This window comes from Pelophylax lessonae (genome assembly GCF_965119305.1).
Source record: "Pelophylax lessonae genome assembly, chromosome: 4".
Classification (NCBI taxonomy): Eukaryota; Metazoa; Chordata; class Amphibia; order Anura; family Ranidae; genus Pelophylax; species Pelophylax lessonae.
This window is the reverse complement of record NC_138771.1, coordinates 146,082,301-146,104,020: the sequence shown is the minus strand read 5'-3', so window position 1 is coordinate 146,104,020 and position 21,720 is coordinate 146,082,301. Positions and strand designations below refer to the sequence as shown.

At 46.4% G+C, this 21,720-nt stretch overlaps 1 protein-coding gene across 8 annotated transcripts in view; it reads right to left on the bottom strand.

Annotated features, from left to right (window-relative positions):
* Window positions 1-21,720, bottom strand: part of SBF1 (SET binding factor 1) — a 235,127-nt gene that overhangs the window by 1,638 nt on the left and 211,769 nt on the right. For all 8 annotated transcript variants that reach the window (XM_082255289.1, XM_082255291.1, XM_082255294.1 and 5 more), the window contains 9 exons: window positions 21,322-21,498; window positions 21,031-21,132; window positions 20,731-20,916; window positions 16,848-16,974; window positions 16,630-16,760; window positions 16,292-16,519; window positions 16,010-16,117; window positions 15,603-15,817; window positions 1,020-1,107 (listed from right to left, as the gene is read on the bottom strand). In XM_082255289.1, coding sequence (XP_082111415.1) covers window positions 1,020-1,107; window positions 15,603-15,817; window positions 16,010-16,117; window positions 16,292-16,519; window positions 16,630-16,760; window positions 16,848-16,974; window positions 20,731-20,916; window positions 21,031-21,132; window positions 21,322-21,498 — 1,362 coding nt within the window. The remainder of the gene's footprint in view (window positions 1-1,019; window positions 1,108-15,602; window positions 15,818-16,009; window positions 16,118-16,291; window positions 16,520-16,629; window positions 16,761-16,847; window positions 16,975-20,730; window positions 20,917-21,030; window positions 21,133-21,321; window positions 21,499-21,720) is intronic.

Sequence of the window (21,720 nt, the reverse complement as noted above, 5' to 3'; positions counted from 1 at the left end):
TTAGGAAATCTTCGCCCATGCGCCCCAACTCCCCCCTTCACCACCTTCAAATGCACAGTGATCTCCACATTGGACACATATCTGATCACTGACTAAAGCTAGATATACACATATCAACGTTCGGCTGGTTTACCAGGAACTGGCTGAATTTTGATCTGTATGAGCCCCACTCGGCAGATCATTAGACTGGCTTCTGTCCAACGGTCCTTCTGGAAAACCAGCATTTGATCAGTTGCTGCAGCGCTGATCAGTGTATTCTGATGGAGGGGAGTTCCCGCAGTCAGAATATAATAGCATAGTGGGAAGATTCCTGCATCCAGACTGCTTGTGTGGATGAAAATCTGTGAGATTTTTTTCTTATTCGGCCAGCTAATTGAACAAAATAAAAATCTCAGTGTGTACCCAGCTTAAAGTGGAATTCCAGTTAAAAATGAAAAACTACCCTTCATTTCTATGTATAATATTTAAAACTTTTATACTAGGCATTATTGTAATTGCTGAATGTCTGATTAGAAACAACAGTCTAATCCAGACATTAAGAGATTCTCCTGTGCTTCCCAGAAATGGTGTGCCTGTACACATGAATGTGGCTGCTCACTGGCATTTTCTGGTACTGTTGTTGATGTCTGTGCAAGTAACACAGCCCCACCCCAGCTATGATGTCATATGTCTTCTCATGAATGAGAGTGCTCGGAGAGGAGGAAGGGAAGGAAGGAGACATGCACAGGATGAATGGAGACTGTAGTACATTTCTATCATTGATTCTCCTTTTGGTCTCTTGAGAAGCTTTAGGCTCTTCTTTTCATGCTGCTATTATCCTATTGGTATATCATTTTCAGAATGTTCCTGGTAAGTAATAACATGGAAGGGTAATGGACATTTTCCCAGTAGTTGGCAGAAGACAACTACTATCGGTTTAGCGATCTATACAAGGTTAAAATGGACTCTTTTCTGCTGATGGAGAGGATCCACATGAAATGAACTTTGGATGCATAAAAGTACAATTTTCTGGTTGTTACCTGATGTTTTGTCTTGTCCAACACAAACCAACGTGGTCTCCAAGGTTTCATAAAAGCTCCTCGCTTATACAAAGTCCCTTCATATGACCTGAAATGACAAGAAAAACTCTGATATTACCATGCTAGCATTTTCTACAATGGCCAGGTCCATCTCCTTATTTGGGCATTGGCTGTCAAAAGAGATAACGGAGGAATAAAAGAGCAGACAGAAATCACAGTACTGTAGGTGTCTTGGATCAAGGCCAAGTACACACTAAAGGAGGATATGCTTTATTTATTTAATTTTTTATTTCAGAGGTTTACAACCACTTTAATAGATGTCATCATAAGCATATAAAATATGTAAATATGAATTTTATTCACCCGCATATACAATATGTATCGAACAATGATGCAGTTGACAAAACATATGATGAGGATGCACAAGCAAAAAAAATGTAAAATTATTTGGAAGTGTGTTTGTGTTACTTCCACAGAGTCACAGGAGGTTGAACAAGAGGAGCCACATGAGAGACACCTTGTACAAAAGTCTTGACCAATAAATGGGGGGCTAGCTATAGAAATAAGATCACAAGAGCTGAGATTTGACCATTGATGGCACTGAAGGCCAACTGTTGATCTTAACCAGATTACAAAAAGGTTATAATTCATTCCACAGAGTATTCCCTGGGGTGAAACTTATTTTGCTTGCAGCAAGCAAAGTAAGCTATCCATGTGAGATGGTGGACTCCCTAACTTTTAAAAACATGGAATTCCATGCCCTTAAAGGCAGCGATCATGTAGCAAGGTGGTAAACTGCACCTTGAGATAGATTTTGTGGATCAGGAAAAGTTGAGGGGGTGTCTGCCATGCTTGGTGTTTCAATAATGGACAAGGCTGGAATGTGGAGTTCTGCGGAGGCTAGAATCCTTTTCTACCTCTTTTCCTGCAGAAAGACTTCTGGCTCCCCCCTGACAGTTGATATACGCCACTGCAGTAGTGTTGTCCTACTGGATCTGGTTTGGATGACCCTGTAGACAGTGTGTCTATTGTTGCAAGGACTGCCAGATTGCCCAGAACTTCAGAATGTTCATTGGAAGGTGTTTAGCACTCAGATACTCCAAATTTGTCAGTTCCAGCACAGAGTTTTGAAGGTTTAGAATCCAACTAAACCTATTTGGGGTCTAGAGAGTCTGCATCATGTTAAAAATCAGAACTTGAACTAACTGTACCCTTCACAAAATGGAAATACCCTGTGAGCGTAGAAAGGCCAGCGCAGGGGCCAGAGCCTTGGTGAACACTCAAAGAGCAAATATTGGGACAAATGGCAGGGCTACAAACTGGTAGTGTGGTATGCCCACTGCAAAACAGAGATAGCATTATTTGCTAAAAAGATGGGGGCATGCAAATATGCATGCTTGATGTCCATCAAGGATAGAAAGTCTGGGCGTGGCCGAACCGGGCATGTGAGAGGACTCGACTCACGGAGCTCCCGTACTTGATCCTGCAATTACATTCTTTTCCCCGGCCGGATTACACCATAACACGGACCGTTCATCTTCCGGGGGTCCCCGTGATTACCCTGCTGCCTCTTGCTCCCCGCTGCGTGCCCGGATACCAGAGATCCCGGAGGATTGCAGGGTGAGCCCCGCCGCTGCGACCACCAATCTTCAGCCATCCTCCTCGCACAGACCATCTACGGGCTCCATCCCACCTCCTAGTGTCTCCCCCGCACCCCGGGTACAGCCTCCTGCCTATATTTTTGGTCTCGGACTGGGATTTGCGGGGATCCGTTTTGCGGCCTAGTCGGGGCTGAAGCCGCGGACTTTCCTGAGGCCGGCAGCCGATCGCGGAAGCGCGCGGACGTTCGTGGACCGGGTGAGCTGCCGATCCTGGTCTCTTTGGCCCCTCTGTCTCCTGCACGTTCCGGACTGCCTCTTGCTGCTCCCTCCACCCTCGGAACCCTGTAGTGACGTCCCGGCTCTGTGCTGCTCTGTGCCTGTGACAACCCTTGCAGCTACCCCTCCATACACCGGGCCGCATCTCCCTCTCCTCTCCTGCCTTACAAGCCTGACCTGCCTTGATTAGGAGAGCCAGTGCTGACTCACCCCCCCTCCCCCCTGCTGAAATACCGCCATGACTCGCGGCAGCAAGACCAAGGAGGACAGTTCAGTCTCGGCGGCGCTACAAGATGGCGCTGGCCCATCAACCCCGCAGCGTGTCCTGCGTGGCCCTGACAGGCAGAAAGAGGCTGCGGTGAAGCCCAAAACGACCCGTCCCGCAGGTAAGGACGCTGCTGGGGATATATTACTTTACGCCAAGAAGCTGTCGGAACTCAGGGATCAGGAGGCCGGGGACTGTGCTCGGGCTGACAATGGGGGTCGCCCCGAGGCAGTCTCGCAGGGCCTGGGGGCTGCTCCGCGGCCGGTGCTGACTGACTGGGACCTGGACGCAGATGAGGGGGAGACGGAGGAGGAACAACAACCTACACTTAGCCAAATACTTCGTGCTGTGCACAAATGTACTGCCTCTGTGAATAATGTTCAGGAGCGGTTGGGGGGTCTCACTGAAGAAGTGGCTCTCCTTCGCCAAGACCTACAAAAGATCCGTGAGCGCACTACTGCTGCGGAAAGCCGTATTAGTGACCTGGAGGACCAATTGCCAGTGCTGATCACTGACTCAAGAACAACCGCGAGGCAGGTCCAGATCAATAAGGACAAGACGGATGATTTGGAAAATCGTTTGCGGCGCAACAATGTGCGCATTGTGGGACTCCCAGAGAAGGTTGAGGGCAGAGAACCCACTGAGTTTGTTGAATCCTGGCTCTGTGACATCTTTGGCAGGCAATCCTTCTCGCCTCTGTTTGCGGTTGAAAGGGCCCATCGGGTCCCCACCAGGGCACTGCCGGGTAACGCTCCCAGGCCCATGCTGGCCAAGCTGCTGCACTTCAGGGACAGGGAGAAGGTGCTGAGGCTGGCCAGGGAAAAGGCAGAGGTCAAGTTTAATGGGGTGCGGGTGTCTTTCTACCCGGACTTCTCTGCTGAAGTCCAAAAGCAGCGAGCAAGATTCACCGATGTTAAGCAACGTCTCCGCCGCCTTGGACTCATATATGCTATGCTATACCCAGCCCGTTTGCGGGTCACCGCGGAAGGTAGAGCGCACTTTTTTGATACTGTTGCCGACGCGGTGAGCTGGCTCGATATTCATGAACCCACCCTCCGTCAACGTCAGCGCGCTGCTCCTGATGAGTAAGGGGCGCCACAATGTGGACTTTGCATCTCTACGTATCTGGACCCTTTGGAAGTTTGCCCCGGCCGGGGTGCGTATCCTTTTTGTGATGGGACAGCTGTACTCCAACCAGCGACTACCTCTTCTTGTTCCGGAGTTCTGGTAAACGCATCTTACCCGGATTACAGTTTGCAGTTTCAAGTTTGCAGTTCTAACCCAAGCTCCGTCTGGAATGGCCTATGACTATGGCCTGTGCGAGTTTGGGCCCTCTTCAATTAACCCCCTCATGCCATCTGGGTTGGCAGATGTTTCCCTGCGGGGTTTGGACGGGAGCCGCCCTATGGGCTCACCGTCACATGTGTTCTTTTTCATCGTTTGTATTTTGTTTGTTTTTCTTTCGTTGTTCTTGTCCTCATGTCTTTTTTATTATGGTGCACTCCCACGACCTGTGACGCACGGATATGCTGTACACGTTCCGGTCGAACAGCTGGCTGCCCTCCTTGAGAATGTGTTCTTGCCCCCCACCGGATTTCCTTATGGGCAGATTTACCCATGGCCTGCTTGCAAAATGCGGGCGGCCCCTCCTATGTTGAATACCCACCATGGCTAGCCCAACTGGTACTCTTATGTCCTGGAATGTACGCGGCCTAGGGGACCCTCGCAAGCGTACTGCTATACGGACTTTTTTGTCACACCATAGTCCTGCAATTGTCTGCCTACAAGAAACTCATCTGACTAATGACTCTGTGGGTAATATCCGCACCTCCAAGTTCCCGGTGCAGTTTCACTCCTTTCATACTCAGTACTCTAGGGGGGTGTCCATCCTAGTGTCAGCCTCCACAAGATTCGAGACCCTTGCATCTTCGATTGACCCTCAGGGCAGATTTATTTTTCTTATGGGGGTGTGGGATACTCTTAAATGTATTATCGCTAATATATATGTTCCTCCTCCATTTGCGTTTGAGGTGCTGGAGTGTCTGTCCCGGTTTTTAGGTGCCCACCCCCAGCTCCCAGTGTTGGCTGTGGGTGATTTCAATAATGTTCTCGACCCAACCCTTGACACCCTTAAACGATTTTGCCCCGGAGGATCCAGGACTCCCACTCCCTTTGCTAGGTTTCTGGGGGAGTTGGGACTTGTGGATATCTGGCGCAGCAGACACCCCTTGGAGGCGGGCTTCTCCTGTCACTCCTTGTCTCACTCTACGCTGTCCCGTATTGATTTGAGCCTGGGCTCTGACCTATTATTCTCTTATGCACCCGAGGTCACCTATCTGGCGCGTGGCCTATCTGACCACTCCCCGATGCTGGTGAGTCTCGGGTTGCCGGGGCCCAGTTTACCTAGGCAGTGGAAACTGAACCCGTTCTGGCTTCCACTCTTCCCTGACCACGCTCGGATTGTTGCCCACCTTACTAATTTCTTTGCCGACAACAGACACTCTGCAGCTCCGGGAATGGTGTGGGATGCCATGAAGGCCTTCGTTAGGGGTATTTGCATTAAGGAAATTTCAACTGTCAAATCTCAAAGCAGGCGCTGGGCTCGGGATGCTGGTGAGGCAGTGCTCCGGGCGGAGTGTGCCTTCCTGGCGTCTCCCACGGCGGAGAATCAAGATTGCTGGCTGGAGGCGCAGAGATTTTTCCGCTCCATCCAGCAACAGCAGGCTGCTCACAAGCGTTTCTTCATGTCACAGGCATATTTTGAGGAAGGGGAAAAGACTGGGCATATGCTTGCAACCATATCGAGAGCGCAGAGGCCCCCCTCGACAATACACAGGTTAATGCTCCCCTCTGGGGATGTGGTCTCAGACACCCCGTCTATTCTCCAAGGTTTCAATATATTCTTTAGGGACCTCTACGCTTCCCAGGTGTCCTATGATCCGGACGACTTGCTCACATTTCTTCAAGACATCCGGCTACCGCAGCTTACTGCTGCTGATAGGACTCTCCTGGACTCTCCCATTAAATTGGAGGAACTCCAGGAGGCCTTGGCGGATTATCCCAACTCAAAGGCACCGGGCGCGGACGGGCTCCCTATCGAGGTATATAAGGCATTTAGTGGGGTACTGCTGCCGGAACTCCTGCGCACTCTTGAATCCTCCTCGGAGGTGGGGTCGCTTCCTCCCTCTATGTATGAGGCTGTGGTGGTGGTGCTATTGAAGCCTGGGAAGGATCCGACCCGCCCTGATTCATATAGACCCATCTCTCTCCTCACGTCGGATCTCAAACTTTTTGCAAAGGTACTGGCCAATCGCCTGTCTAAGGTGATTTCTAAACTTGTACATGGGGATCAGTCTGGGTTCATCCCAGGACGATCCACAGCAACCAATATACGAAGGCTGTACTTGAACATGCAGATTCCGCCAGATAACTGTGGGAACAGGGCCATACTGTCACTTGACGCGGCTAAGGCCTTTGATAGCGTGGAGTGGCAGTATCTCTGGGTGGTCTTGGAGCGACTGGGATTTGGACCTAGGTTTATAGCGTGGATCAAACTGTTGTACAATGCCCCTGTGGCATGTGTGAGGGTCAATAATATGCTGTCTCCGGTGTTTCCGCTGCACAGGGGCACGCGGCAGGGCTGCCCTTTGTCGCCCCTGCTGTTTGCCCTAGCGGTGGAACCTCTGGCAGCGGCTATCCGGGCCAACTCGGCCATTCGGGGGTTCAGGAGGGGGGATGGGGAGGAGAAAATTGCACTATATGCTGATGATGCATTACTGTTCCTTGGGGACACCTCGGGTTCTTTGGTGGAATTGATGACTCTGATCGCTCGGTTTGGATCTTTCTCGGGCTTCCGGATCAATTGGGACAAGTCAGTGCTGCTACCGTTGGACCCGTTGGAGGCTGCTTTGCCGCCCCTGGCGTCTCAGGTCCAGGTGGTGACGGAATTCCGGTACCTGGGAATTATTGTACATCCTGATTTGCGGAAGTATGTTAAACTCAATGTGGCCCCGTTGTTGGGTAGGTTCAAGGAGAAGCTGTCCAGCTGGGTCAGGTTGCCGCTGTCGGTGGTAGGCAGGTGTAATCTTATTAAAATGATCTGGAATCCACAACTATTGTATGTTCTCCATAATGCCCCTGTCTGGATACCGATTCACATTTTCAAACAGTTCAACACTGTCTACCGTGCACTTATATGGAAAAAGCAGTCTTCCCGAATTCGCTTGGAGACATTGCAGGAAACCAAGGATAGTGGGGGTCTAGCGGTTCCCAACCCATTATACTACTTTTTAGCCTCCCAATTACAGCATCTCACGGGCTGGTCACGGGACGTTGACGGTGACCCGGTCCGCCGGATACTTGTAACTTGCCTGGTGGGGGATTCGCTTGTGGAGTCCTTGGAGAGTGGGGAGCTGGGTACGTTTCCCCAGCATCCGACCCTGATTCTGATAGACAAGGTTTGGCGCAGGGCTCGGAGTCACTTTGCCTATAGAGGTTTCTCCGAGTTTTCCCGTATTCTACATAACGCCAACTACCCTGAGCTGGATAACCTTCGGGATACCCTGCAATGGGCCAGATACGGCATCCGATTTATCTCACAATTGTACAGGGGGAATACACTTAAGGATTTCCAGGCTATTCGAGCTGAATTTGGGCTACCTAACACCTTATTTTACCAATATCTGCAACTGCGGCACGCCATTACGGCGCAGGCCAGGGACTCCTCGTGGGGCCCTTGTAGCCCGGTTCTGCTCCTTAGCCTGGTAAATTCTACAGAGAAGAAGGGCCAAATTTCCTCCTTATACTCTTCCTTTATGGAACAGATTTCGCGAGCTATGACGTATAAATGTAGATCGGTTTGGGAGGACGACTTAGGGACGCTAACATCGGAGGAGTGGACGGGAATACTTGACAATGTGCTCAAGGTATCCTTGTCGGCCTCACAACGCCTCACGCAACTATTCATACTGCATCGTACTTATCGGACCCCGCAGCGTCTGCATAGCTGGGGCAGGAGGGATTCTCCGTTCTGTCCCCGCTGCAAGATACATGAGGGCACATTGCTTCACATGCTGTGGCGATGCCCAAAACTACACCGCTACTGGACTGAAGTACTTTGCTCCATTAATACCATCTGGGGGCTGAAGCTCCCTCAGGACCCTAAGCTTTGCATACTGGGCTGGCTAGACGAGGAATTGTATACCCCGGGGGTGTTTGAGGCAATTCTTAGGACGCTATTTCTTGCTCGCAAATTGATAGCGAGGAAGTGGATTTCCCCGTCTGCTCCTACTCATGCGGAATGGACGGAGGAGGTCAAATCTCTACTGGCCAGGGAGCACCTGACTTATCTGCATAGGGGGAGTCCCATGAAGTTTGAGCGCATTTGGGGGCCTTGGTTGGATGTGCCAGGCCTGGCGCCTCCACACCTGGTCACGAATAGATTCCTGGGGGGGGTTGTTTCTTCGGCCCCTTGAGTTTGTAGTAGATCTTATGTTTTTTTTTTCATCTTAGGCTGGGTCTGGATGGATATCTTACAGGTGGGGGAGGAATGGCCTACATACTACTCTCTACCTGGTGGGGTGGGGAGGTTGTCAGCTGGGGGGGGGGGATACCTCTGCTGCCCCCCCCTGTTGATCAGAGTTTGCACCATCGATCACTATTTTTCTTATTTTCTTTCCTCTGTGTTTCTCTTCTTTCTTCTCTTTTCTCTTTTTTTTTTTTTTTTTTTTTTCCTTTTTGTCCAGTTGCATATTCCATATGTGATGGGGCCAGTTTTAACGATGCTCTGCTGGTCATGGACCCGATTGGGGGCACTGATGCGTGCACTGGTATGTTCTCCTTGAACCTAGGGGGATCCCCGATTCAGGGGTGTATTCTACTTTATGCATTTGTGTTTTCTCTGAGGTTGGGACAATTTGTCTGTAAATTGAACCAGTGTCAATTATTACTGTTTACTGTTATGTGTTATTAATACCCAGCAGGGAAGCACTGTACTGGATGTGACTCCTTTTTTCTTCTTTTTGTTTTTTCTGTTGTGTGTAATGTAAAAGTTTTTCTAATAAAAATTATCTGATTTAAAAAAAAAGGATAGAAAGTCTGCTTGGTGGAGGTAGGCTATAACAGACTTGGCAAATTCCATGTGGAACTTTTGGACATGAATGAAGACATTTAAGAAGAACCCCAGGAATTATGTCACTTAAAAAACTGTCCGCCAGTTTGGATCTTGTGGATTCTCCACATGCCCTCTCAGTATAGCGCTGGGGATTCCACAATTCTCTATAGTAGCACCCAAGTTCCTGAAAGTGTCATTTGAAGTGGCCAATAGCTGGGATAAAGAGCTCCATAGCATATAGAGGTCTTGATTGAACAAAAAATATCTTGTTAAATAAAACAAAACCAAATGGCTTGTAAGAAAAAGGGTAAACATTTCTAAATAGAAAAAAGACATCTGTCCTCTTAGGGGACTAGCAAAAAAATTAAGCAGGCTAAGAGTGGAAGGGGCTATACCTGTATGGCCAATAGCTTTTTGTGTGTCAGTGTCTAATCTTCCTGCATAGAGAGCATCTGGAAAGTATTCACAGCGCTTCACTTTTTCTACATTTTGTTATGTTACAGCCTTATTCCAAAATGTATTACATTTATTATTTTCCTCAAAATTCTACAAACAATACCCCATAATGACAACATGAAAGAAGCTTGCCTAAAATCTTTGCAAATTTATTATAAATAAAAAAAACACAAAATAAATCCCCTGTACATAAGTATTCACAGTCTTTGCTCAATACTTTGTTGAAGCACCTTTGGCACCAATTACAGTCTCAATGATGCTACAAGCTTGGTACACCTATTTTTGGGCAATTTCTCCCATTCTTTTTTGCAGGACATCTCATGCTCTATCAGGTTGGATAGGGAACGCCGGTGCACAGCCATTTTCAGATCTATCTAGAGATGTTCGATTGGGTTCAAGTTGTCCCGTAGCCACTCCTATGTTATCTTGGCTGTATGCTTAGGGTCGCTGTCCTATTGGAGGATGAACCTTCGCCCAAGTCTAAGGTCAAGAGCAATCTGGAGAAGATTTTCATCAAGGATGTCCCTGTATATTGCTGCATTCATCTTTCCCTTGATCCTGACTAGTCTCCCAGTTCTACCGCTGAAAACATCCCCACCGCATGATGCTGCCACCACCATGCTTCACTGTAGGGATAGTATTGGCCAGGTAATGAAGGGTGCCTGGTTTCCTACAGACATGACGCTTGCCTTTCAGGCCAAAGAATTCAATCTTTGTTTCATCAGACCAGAGAATTTTGTTTCTCATGGTCTGAGAGTCCTTCAGGTGCCTTGTGGCAAACCTCAGGTGGGCTGTCATGTGCCTTTTACTGAGGAGTGGCTTCCGTCTGGCCACTCTACCATACAGACCTGATTGGTGGACTGTTGCAGAGATGGTTGTTCTTCTGGAAGGTTATACTCTCTCCACAGAGAAACCCCAGGGCTCTGTCAGTGACCATAGGGCTCCTGGTCACTTCCCTGACTAAGGCCCTTCTCCCCTGATCACTCAGTTTGGCCAGGTAGCCCGCTCTTGGAAGAGTCCTGGTGGTTCCAAACTTCTTTCATTAACAGATGATGAAGGCCAATGTGCTCATTGGGAGCTTCAAAGCGACAGACATTTTTCTGTACTCTTCTCCAGATCTGTGCCTTGATACAATCCTGTCTCAGAGGTCTACAGACAATTCCTTGGACTTAATGGCTTGGCTTATGCTCTGACATGCACTGTTAACTGTGGGACCTTATATAGACTGGTGTGTGCCCTTTCAAATCATGCCCAATCAACTGAATTTACCACAGGTGGACTTCAATCAAGTTGTAGAAACACCTCAAGGATGATCAGTGGAAACAGGATGCACCTGAGCTCAATTTTGAGTGTCATGGCAAAAGACTGTGAATACTTCTATACATGTGATTTTTTTCAATTTTTATTTTTAATAAATTTACAAAGATTTCAAACAAACTTCTTCAACGTTGTCATTATAGGGTATTGTTTGTGGACTTTTTGAGGCAAACAGTAATTTATTCAATTTTGGAAGAAGAGTGTAACTTAACAAAATGTGGAAAAAGTGACGCGCTGTGAATATTTTCCGGAAGCACTGTATAATATAAACATATTAAAATAACTGAATCTTGTGTCCCAAAAGAACAAAAAATCCATCTACAGTAAAACAAAAAAAAATCTTGAAAAAAAAAAAAACACCTAGGTCCTGACTCCTAAGTGATAGGCAAAAAAAACAAAACTGAGCTGTTTTGCAGATAAGAGGGGTTTGTGCACAGGAGGCCACCCCAAGGATGTGTTTTTTTTTTTTTTTTTTGCTGCACCTAGCGTGCTTCTCCTGCAGGTAGTTACTTTAAACTCATCTGTCATGAAGAAGTGTCCTTTAATGAACAGAAGAGAAATTCTCCCCCCACCCCCTGGGTTTAGAGAACGTTAAGCAATGTCAGCAAGATTGAGCTGGTGTGCTTACAAACATATCACTCATGTATCAGCTGGGTTAAAAAAAAATTTAAAATGTCACTAACATATTGCAAAATTCATAAATCACAATAGTGCAAATGTGTGTAAACCCATCTTCCACTAAATTAGTAGTTGACAAGAAGGTTTTCTACTTAAAGCGTTGTTCCAGATGTTTCTGTGTTTATTAAAAGTCAGCAGCTACAAAAAGTGTGACAGCTTGCGGCTTCAAAGCCAGGTGCACACTGCGCATGCTCAAGACGCGCTGCGCCTCCTGAATGGCCAGGCATCCTTCTGGGACTTCGGACATGTACCAGAAGATTGCAGGGAGGGAGGGGGAGAGGAGAATATCTGCTCGCTCAAGCAAAAGTGGGACCGGGTACCTGTCAAAACTAGGTACCCACCCAAAATGGGATTTTTGTACTTACCGTAAAATCCATTTCTTTGAGTTCGACGGACACAGCGCTCCATAAATCATAACTACTGGGTTATATTGCCTCCTCCAGGAGTAGGACTAGGCAGAACAAAAGCACCTGGCTATGCTCATGGGCCGTCCTCAGTTGGTATATAATCCCCCTCTCTGCTCTAGGTAATCAGTTTGGTATTAAGCAGTATTAGAACTATCAGAACTCTATAGAGGGGCGGGTGCTGTGTCCGTCGATTAACTCAAGAGAAATGGATTTTACGGTAAGTACAAAAATCCCATTTTCTCTTTCATTCATCAACAGACACAGCGCTCCATAAATCATAACTACTGGGACGTCCGAAAGCAGTGGCAAAAGCAAAATGGGGGATGGGGAAAATAACCCAAGGATAAACATAGAGTTGTGTTCAAAATTTTTCAACCCCCAATGCTGTAAAGGGTTTTAGGAAATTTAGTGTACATTTGTAATTGTATTCAGAATGAAATCCTACAAGGACTTCTTAAAGAACCATATGCAACTAAAATTACATCAATTGGTTTTGTAATACAGTAGTAAATGTTTATTTTGTGAATTCTTCATTGACACAATTATTCAACCCCTTAAAGACTACCACTCTGAAGAACAGAGGTTCAATGTGAAGTGTTTTCAATCAGGTATTGAAAACACCCGTGGATGTCAGGGAGCAGCAATAAAGCCTAATAAGCACCAATTAGGCAGTTTTAAAATGACTGTGATACTCAGCTCCTTCTAGACATTTACTGGTGTGGTTACAAACATGGTGAAGTCAATAGAATGGTCCAGGAAGACAAGAGAAGAGGTGATTACTCTTCACAGGAAGGGCAATGGCTATAAGAAGATTGCAAAGATGTTAAACATACCAAGAGACACCCTAGGAAGCATCATTCGCAAATTCAAGGCAAAGGGCACTGTTGAAAAGCTACCTGGTCATGGCAGAAAGAAGATGCTGACTTCGACTGCTGTGCGCTACCTGAAGCGTAGAGTGGAGAAAAGTCCCCGTGTGACTGCTGAGGAACTGAGAAAAGATTTGTCAGATGTGGGTACTGAAGTTTCTGCTCAGACAATACGGCGCACACTGCGTAATGAAGGCCTCCATGCCAGAACTCCCAGGCGCACCCCCTTGCTGTCTCCAAAGAATAAGAAGAGTCGACTGCAGTATGCCAAAAGTCATGTGGACAAACCACGGAAGTTTTGGGATAGTGTTCTGTGGACTGATGAAACAAAATTAGAACGGTTTGGGCTGGATCAACGCTATGTTTGGAGGAGGAAGAACAAGGCCTATGAAGAAAAGAACACCTTGCCTACTGTGAAGCATGGAGGGGGGTCAATCATGCTTTGAGGCTGTTTTGCTTCTGCAGGTACAGGGAAGCTTGATGGTACTCCAGACCATCGTCTGATCAACGCCCTGTTGAAGAAAGGTTAAGATCCGAGCCACAGAAAAGGATAAAAATTGAGCGCCAATTGGCTCCAAGAAATAGAAAGTTTCCACGTGCGATGGTGTATCCTGCTGGAAGACGACCTCCTCGCCTTCACCATAGTAGGGATTACTGATCCAGACAGACCTCTATCCCTCAGTACCTGCCTTTCAATAGCTAATCCATTAAAACCAGCGACTGTAAAGCAGGATGGGAGATTCGTCCTTGGGACAACTGGTCTTATCTGAGAATAAGCCCCCAAGGGATGTTTATGGCCACCAGACTGATTGGAAGATCCTCACCCTTGATTCTTCTCAGGAATTGCGGAAGAAGCCTGAGCCGAGGATGATACTGGCTTTACCATGGCCATTGGACGCCTGCGGTGTCTGCCACAGGAACCCGTGATCTCGCCATGAACCTCGTTATCCTCCTGTGGAGCCGAACCTGCTAAAAGGAGCTGCATGTAGGACTGTGCAAACAGAACTGTCTTGAAGGTGGATACCACCAGACTGAGAACCTGTATGCAAAATGGGAGAGAGAACTATCTGAGTGACAGCAGCCAGTGAATCACGGCCTGTGGTTCCTGAAGTTTGTCCAGAGGAAAAACCACCCTGGTCAGAATTAGAATCAGACCTAGGTAAATCAATTTCTTCAACAGGGATAGGGGGGAACCTTAGGTAGTTCGGACATCACCTGAACCTTTTCAGGAATTAAATCCGCACAAGGAGACTCAGGACCTAAAGAACCTTAGCAGATTTGCTGTTTGGAGGAGGAGGAGCTCTGACATCCCCACAAGGCTTCAGTCATCTCCAGTGTCTCCCAGACTAAGGGAAAATTGCCCCACTGACATCTTCCGGCTACACAAACATGGCCGCCAACCGGAGACCAACCAGACTAAGGGGAAAATAGCTGCCATCCACTACCGCATGCTGCCAGGATCCTCCCTGTGCCCTCTGAAATGCTGCACGCTCTGCAAGGGGACCCTCCTGAAGATAAAACACGTTAGGGGAGACTCTGCCCCAGTCTCTGCACTGAGACCCCCTGCACTATACCCACACTGCAAACAGTGGGGTATGCATCTAGGAGTCTCTTACACTGGGACCCCTCCAGGCTACCAAGGCAGGACACACTATCCCAGGACCCTTACCCTTGGGGACAGCGGGGGAGACCCCAGGGGTCTCCGCTGCATCCTCTGCCCTGGGACCCCCACCAGACTTGAGGTAGAGAAAGGGAGTGGGGGGAAGCCCAGCTCACTGAGGGATTTTTAAGGATGGGAGGAGGGAACCTGCATGCAGGTCCGTCCGTTCCTGGGGGTTACCTGCGTCTACCCCAAAAAAACGCCAATATGGGGGGGAGGGGGGACTGTACTTACCCTTCCATGGTGTGGGTAATGCTCCAGACAGAATTCTTTCCACCGAAGTAGGGGCCGCTGCGACTTAGACCCATGCCCAGTCGTATGTGACCCAGCGAGACAATTAACTCGCAGGCCAGCCTCTGTCCGTGAGGCTATGTCGTGGCTGACCTAGCGCATAGCTGTGGTCTGCACACGCTCGCTGGCTGGGCTGGGATTACTGGATCTAGATTATTCAAGCCCTTTGCCCAGCCCAGCAGTTGACTGTAAATCTCCCGAGAGAAAAAAAGATATAAGGAAGGAGGAAAAAGTTGCCAGGACCAAAGATCTCAGCAGGGAGCCTAGGTACTTACTCCTGACTAGACAGATTTTAAACTGATTACCTAGAGCAGAGAGGGGGGTTATATACCAAGCTGAGGACAGCCCATGGGCGTAGCCAGGTTATTACTGTTCTGCCTAGTCCTACTCCTGGAGGAGGCAATGTAACCCAGTAGTTAGGATTTCTGTGTCCGTCGATGAACAAAAGAGAAAATGACATGCCAAATGTGACATGTCAGGGGGTTAGGAGTACTTAAAGCAGAAGTTCCACTTTTGGGTGGAACTCCGCTTTAGGACTGCATTGATACCTTGCAAATTTGTAGCAAACTGACAATTTGACATCATCCAGCACAAACATTTACAAGCCTACAATAGTTGTTATAGCAGACTTAAAACAATTCACCCTTGCATTACCTGTTTTCTCTCTCTGCAGTGTTGAACTGATTGTATAAGGTGCTAGTGCTGTTGCGAGCTCCCATTTTCCCTGCACTGGTAGGCGTACTTGTTGTGCTTGGACCACTTTCCAAACTCAGGTTGAGTGTAGAGCCCACACCACTCTCCTGGAGATAAACTCCCAAGGACTGGCGCTGAGAGGACACACTTGATGACATTAATAAAGCGCTTGACTTCTGTGTTGGAGAGAGAAAAAGAATACTATTCATGCTATACTGACAAATGTACTTCCACTTGCTCATAGTTACTGACATTTGTAGAAAACCATCAAGCAAACCACAGGAAAAGCTCACACTGTCCAGATACATTGTAATATACAGCCCGAGAAGGACACGAAAAGCAAGAAAGTCTTCTGTAGGTATACCTACCCGACTCTCATGTCGAACCTCTGTCCTGTGGACAGCTTTGACCTTATCCCAGGTATCTTTCCAGCGCTCTGGTACAGGCCGCAAATCCATCTCTAAATTCTGCAACTCCTGTGAACAGAAAATATTGCAGTAAGACTACCATATACATTAGAGATCTCCCTCTGTCTACTAATATTCACAAGCAAGCAAAGTAAGAAAAAGATAGTGTTTGAACCGATTCACAAGTCACTGCGGGTTTTCTAGCAGGTACAACAAATTTTTAACACTCTAGTATTAAATGACCTCTAATAAGCATGTGATGGCATCAGGCTGAACACGCTGCGGTGCATGATAAGAAGGCCAAATAATCTTGCGTTTGGTCTGTGGGGCTGAACTGTCCGTTTTCTCAGGTTCTACATTCCGGGGTCCCTGTAGAAGCTCCCAGTCATAAGAAGGCCCTTCACTCATTGCTTCATGAGTATAATAATCCCATACGCGAAGACCCCACACTGAGCTGTATGGACGCAGCACCTATAGAATGAAACATTCCTTAAAATGACGACATATCCGTCTACTACAATCTACAAATATATTATAGACATTCAAAGATGTCTAAATGAAATGTATGCTTTTGTGCTTACTTCTCCATCTTCAGGGCTGAACATGTAGTTGTAAAACACTGGATTTTTCTTATTCAGCCGTTCCATATAATCCCATACTGATCTGCATACTTGGGGGCCCCTTCGATCACCCTTCTCCTCATAGAGAACGCCTAGAAGGAAGACAGTGTGGTTTCACAGACTGGACAAGATAGCTCATATGCACCTAAACACCTCCAAGATCAAGACGCTGCTCTCACCTTTCTCTATTCTCTCACAGTCCGAATCCAACAAGAAGGTGCGGAAGCGGTTTGACACGTAGTGATATGCCAGAAACTTCAGATAATACTGACTGAACTCAAATTCAGAGGGGAACTGCAAATGGATCTGTACAAAATGCAAGCATGATTACTTTCCATGATTTAATGAGGCTGAACCACATAAAAGAAACAGAAATGTAAAAAGACAAGGACTACAACTGGACAACATACCTTACAGTGGAATTTCACTCCCAGTCAACATTGATTATGTTTAATACTCCTGATGCTAGCATTAGTAAATAGATAGGAAAGTACAGTGCATCCAGAAAGTATTTACAGTGCTTCACTTTTTCCACATATTATGTTACAGCCTTATTCCAAAATGGATTAAATTCATTATTTTCCCCAAAATTCTACAAATACCCCATAATGACAACGTGATAGAAGTTTCTTTGAAATCTTTGCTGATTTCTTAAAGATAAAGAAAATCACATGTACATAAGTATTCACAGCCTATGCCAGGACACTCAAAATTGAGCTCCAGTGCATCCTGTTTCCACTGATCATAGTCACATAGTTAGTGAGGTTGAAAAAAAGACACCAGTCCATCCAGTGCGTGTGTGTGCGTTTATGTCAATAGTACATTGTATAACCCTGTATGTTGTGGTAGTTAAGGTGCCCATCTAATAGTTTTTTTAAACTATTGATACTCCTCACTGATACAAATGCTTGTGGAAGAGAATGCCACATCCTTACCGCTCTGACGGTAAAAAACCCTTTACGCAGTTTAAAGTGGAGTTCCACCCTAAAATTAAACTTACCTCCATCTTCATGCTCCGGGTCACCTGAAAAACAAATGGATAATCGCAATTTTTTTCTTACCTCGTTTAGAAGAAAATATACTTACCTTACTTCCTCTTCCTCCCCTCGGCGGCCACGGCGATTCGTCACTTCCTGGCATGCAATGATTCCTGGGAGCTGAACGTCATCGCTCCCAGGAATCTATGCGCCTGCACCGGCCCCGACGTCAGTTCCGGTGCAGGCGCCGTCATACCTTGCAAAACAGCTTCTGGGCATTCCCAGAAGCTGTGCAGGGATGACGCTGCGGCACCGGAAGTGATGGCGGGGCCGGTGCAGTGCATCGTGGGACCGAAGAAGACGGAAGAGGACACAGAAGAGGATCGCGCTGGCTTCAAGCTGCCCACACCTGAGATGGCAGCGCTGGAGAATACATTTTCAAGGTAAGTATTTCTTCTAAAAGGTAAGTGCAACCCGGGACAGATCAGAGGCTAGCCATTGTGGAATGCACTAGCCCTGACTGTCCCGGGGGTATTTTTATTAAAAAAAAACGTTCACTGGGTGGAACTCCGCTTTGGGGTTGAACCGCTTCTATTCTAATTTTAGCGAATGGCCGTGAGCCCTTTTATATTCCCTTTCACTGAATAGGTGGTTCCCTATACTAGGGTCACCAGTATGGTATTTGTAAATTGATATCATATCCCCTTCTCAAGTGTCTCTTCTCCAGAGATGTTTCTACAACTAGATTGGAGTCCACCTGTGGTAAATTTAGTTGAATGGACATGATTTGGAAAGGCACACACCTGTCTATATAAGGTAACAGTATATGTCAGAGCAAAAACCAAGCCATGAAGTCCGAGGAATTGTCTGTAGACCTCCGAGACAGGATTGTATCGAGGCACATATCCGGGGAAGAGTAATTTCTGCAGCATTGAAGGTCCAAATGAGCACAGTTGCCTCAATCATCCATACATGGGAGATGGTTGGAACCACCAGGACTCTTCCTAGAGCGGGCAGCCTGGCCAAACTGAGCCATTAGGGGAGAAGGACCTTAGTCAGGGAGGTGAGCAAGAACCCGATGGTCACTCTGACAGAGCTCCAGCGTTTCTCTGTGGAGAGAAAAGAATCTTCGAGAGGAACAGGCATCTCTGCAGCACTCCACCAATCAGGCCTGTATGGTAGAATGGCCAGACGGAAGCCACTCCTCAGTAAAAGGCACAGAACAGCCCACCTGGGGTTTGCCAAAAGGCACCTGAAGGACTCTCAGACCATGAGAAACCAAATTCTCTGGTCTGATAAAAAAAGAGATTGAACTATTTGGCCTGAATGGCAAGTGTCATGTCTGGAGGAAACCAGACACTGCTCGTTACCTGGACAATACTATCCCTACAGTAAAGCATGGTGGCGACAGCATCATGCTGTGGGGATGTTTTTCAGCGGCAGGAACTGGGAGACTAGTCAGGATCTAGGGAAAAATTAATGCAGCAATTTACAGAGACATCCTTGATGAAAACCTGCTCCAGAGCATTCTAGACCTTAGACTGGAGCGAAGGTTCATCTTCCAAGAGGACAACGCCCTTAAGCACACAGCCAAGATAACAAAGGAGTGGCTACGGGACAACTCTGCGAATGTCCTTAAGTGACCCAGCCAGAGCCTGGAATTAAACCCGATTGAACATCTCTGGAGAGATCTGAAAATTGCTGTGCACTGATGCCCTCATCCAACCTGATGGAGCTTGAGATGTCCTGCAAAGAAGAATGGGAAAAGCTGCCCAAAAATAGGTGTGCTATGCTTGTAGCATGATACTCAAAAAGACTTGAGGGTGTAATTGGTGCCAAAGGTGCTTCAACAAAGTATTGAACAAAGACTGTGATTACTTATGTACAGAATCCCACAAAAGTGAGTACACCCCTCACATTTTTGTAAATATTTTATTATATCTTTTTATGTGACAACACTGAAGAAGAAATGACACTTTGCTACAATGTAAAGTAGTGAGTGTGCAGCTTGTATAACAGTGTACAATTTGCTGTCCCCTCAAAATAACTCAACACATCCAATAAAGTCTAAACCACTGGCAACAAAAGTGAGTGAACCCCCTATGTGAAAATGTCCAAATTGGGCCCAATTAGCCATTTTCCCTCCCCGGTGTCATGTGACTCGTTAGTGTTACAAGGTCTCAGGTGTGAATGGGGAGCAGATGTGTTAAATTTGGTGTTATCGGTCTCACTCGCTCGTTCTGGTCACTGGAAGTTCAACATAGCACCTCATAGCAAATAACTCTCTGGGGATCTGAAACAAAGAATTGCTGCTCTACATAAAGATGGCCTAGGCTATAAGAAGATTGCCAAGACCCTGAAACTGAGCTGCAGCAGGGTGGCCAAGACCATATAGTGGTTTAACCAGACAGCAAAGTGTAATTTCCTCAGTGTTGTCACATGAAAAGATATAATAAAATATTTACAAAAATGTGAGGGGTGTACTCACTTTTGTAAAATACTGTACATGTGATTCTTTTCATTTTTTATTTTTAATAAATTTGCAAAGATTTTAAACAAACTTCTTTCACATTGTCATTATGGGATATTGTTTGTAGAATTTTTAGGAAAATAATGAATTTAATCAATTTTGGAATAAAGCTGTAACATAACAAAATGTGGAAAAAGTGAAGTGCTGTGAATACTTTTTGGGTGCACTGTATATCATATTTACGTGTTTTAAACTTTTTTTTTTTTTTTCTCATTTCTTCAGTTACTTCCTGGTTTCATGCCTAGGCAAATGATGTCATACATCCCAGGAGCCTACGGTTTGCTCAGCTAAACACATATGCATGCATGAACTATTGTCCAGGAAGTAAATGCTTCATAAATCATTTGTCCTTACTCAAAAAAAATGCTAGGGGGGAGTTTTTCAACGCGATTTCTCAACAAAATAAGGCATAGAGACAAGGATGGACGGGGGAGTTTGCTTTGAATATTAAAAATTAATGAAATTGTGTTTTTCTTTGTTGTGCTCAGATGCAGTGAAGATCCGCTTTAAAGAACTCACCCTCCTGTCTTAAAATAATCACAAATTAAAACTTACCTGATGCACACAGTCCAGAAACTGCAGAAAAACAGGAGTGAAACCATTGCTCTGACTGGCTGCAGTATGTGCACCTCGATGGCTGAATCTGTGACCAAATGAAAGCCATTCTTTCTCCAAAAGTAGCCGAAAACCCTCAATAGTGCGGTAATATGGGTCAGACAGCAGTTGGACTAGGGACACCACCTAAAAAAAGGAAGGCTGCTTTACACATTGAAAACATTGCAGTAAATCTTTTCAGGTCATAAGAATATTGGGGTTACCAGAAGACTAGACAATGAACATGATCAATGTCAGTACCTGTGTAGTAAGATCCCACCCATCTTCCAATCCAACCAGAACAGAAGATCCGCTGTCTAGTAATTCTACAACCAGCACAGAGACCTGAAGGAGCTTGTGAATCTGAAAATAATCACCATTTATACATGAATGTCAGATAACAAAAATAACTACAGAGCTCAAAACATCATGTTGTAATAAAGAATTAAAGGGACCCAACACACAGGAAGCAAAGTCAGCAGATGTTTTACAGAGCAGAAAATGTCAGAAAAATAGCCAGAAGTAGCACTCCAGTGTGTGCATCAGACAGACCTGTAAAAGCCATTCGGAGTCTTCCAGTGTGCGTAGGTATGACAGGCTGGGGTCTGTGGAGGGGGCACTAGGTACACAGGCTTTCATCAATTTTTTAAAACTGGCCTTCACTTGTCTCACATCAAAAAGTTCAATGGGGACCAGTTCCCACTGCTGAAGTGGGTCTTGCTTTACTCCCTAGGCAAGAGGCACAGGAAACACACATATCAATGAAAAGAACAAACATATAAACAATACTGTATCAGCACTTGTCTTTTGGTTTTAACATCCAGTATGTTGAAAGTACTGATTCTTATATATACTAGAGCTCAGCGTTGCACTGATACCGGTATCTGTGCCGATACTAAGCATTTGCATGAGTACTTGTACTCGTGCAAATGCTCCAATACCTAAAATCGG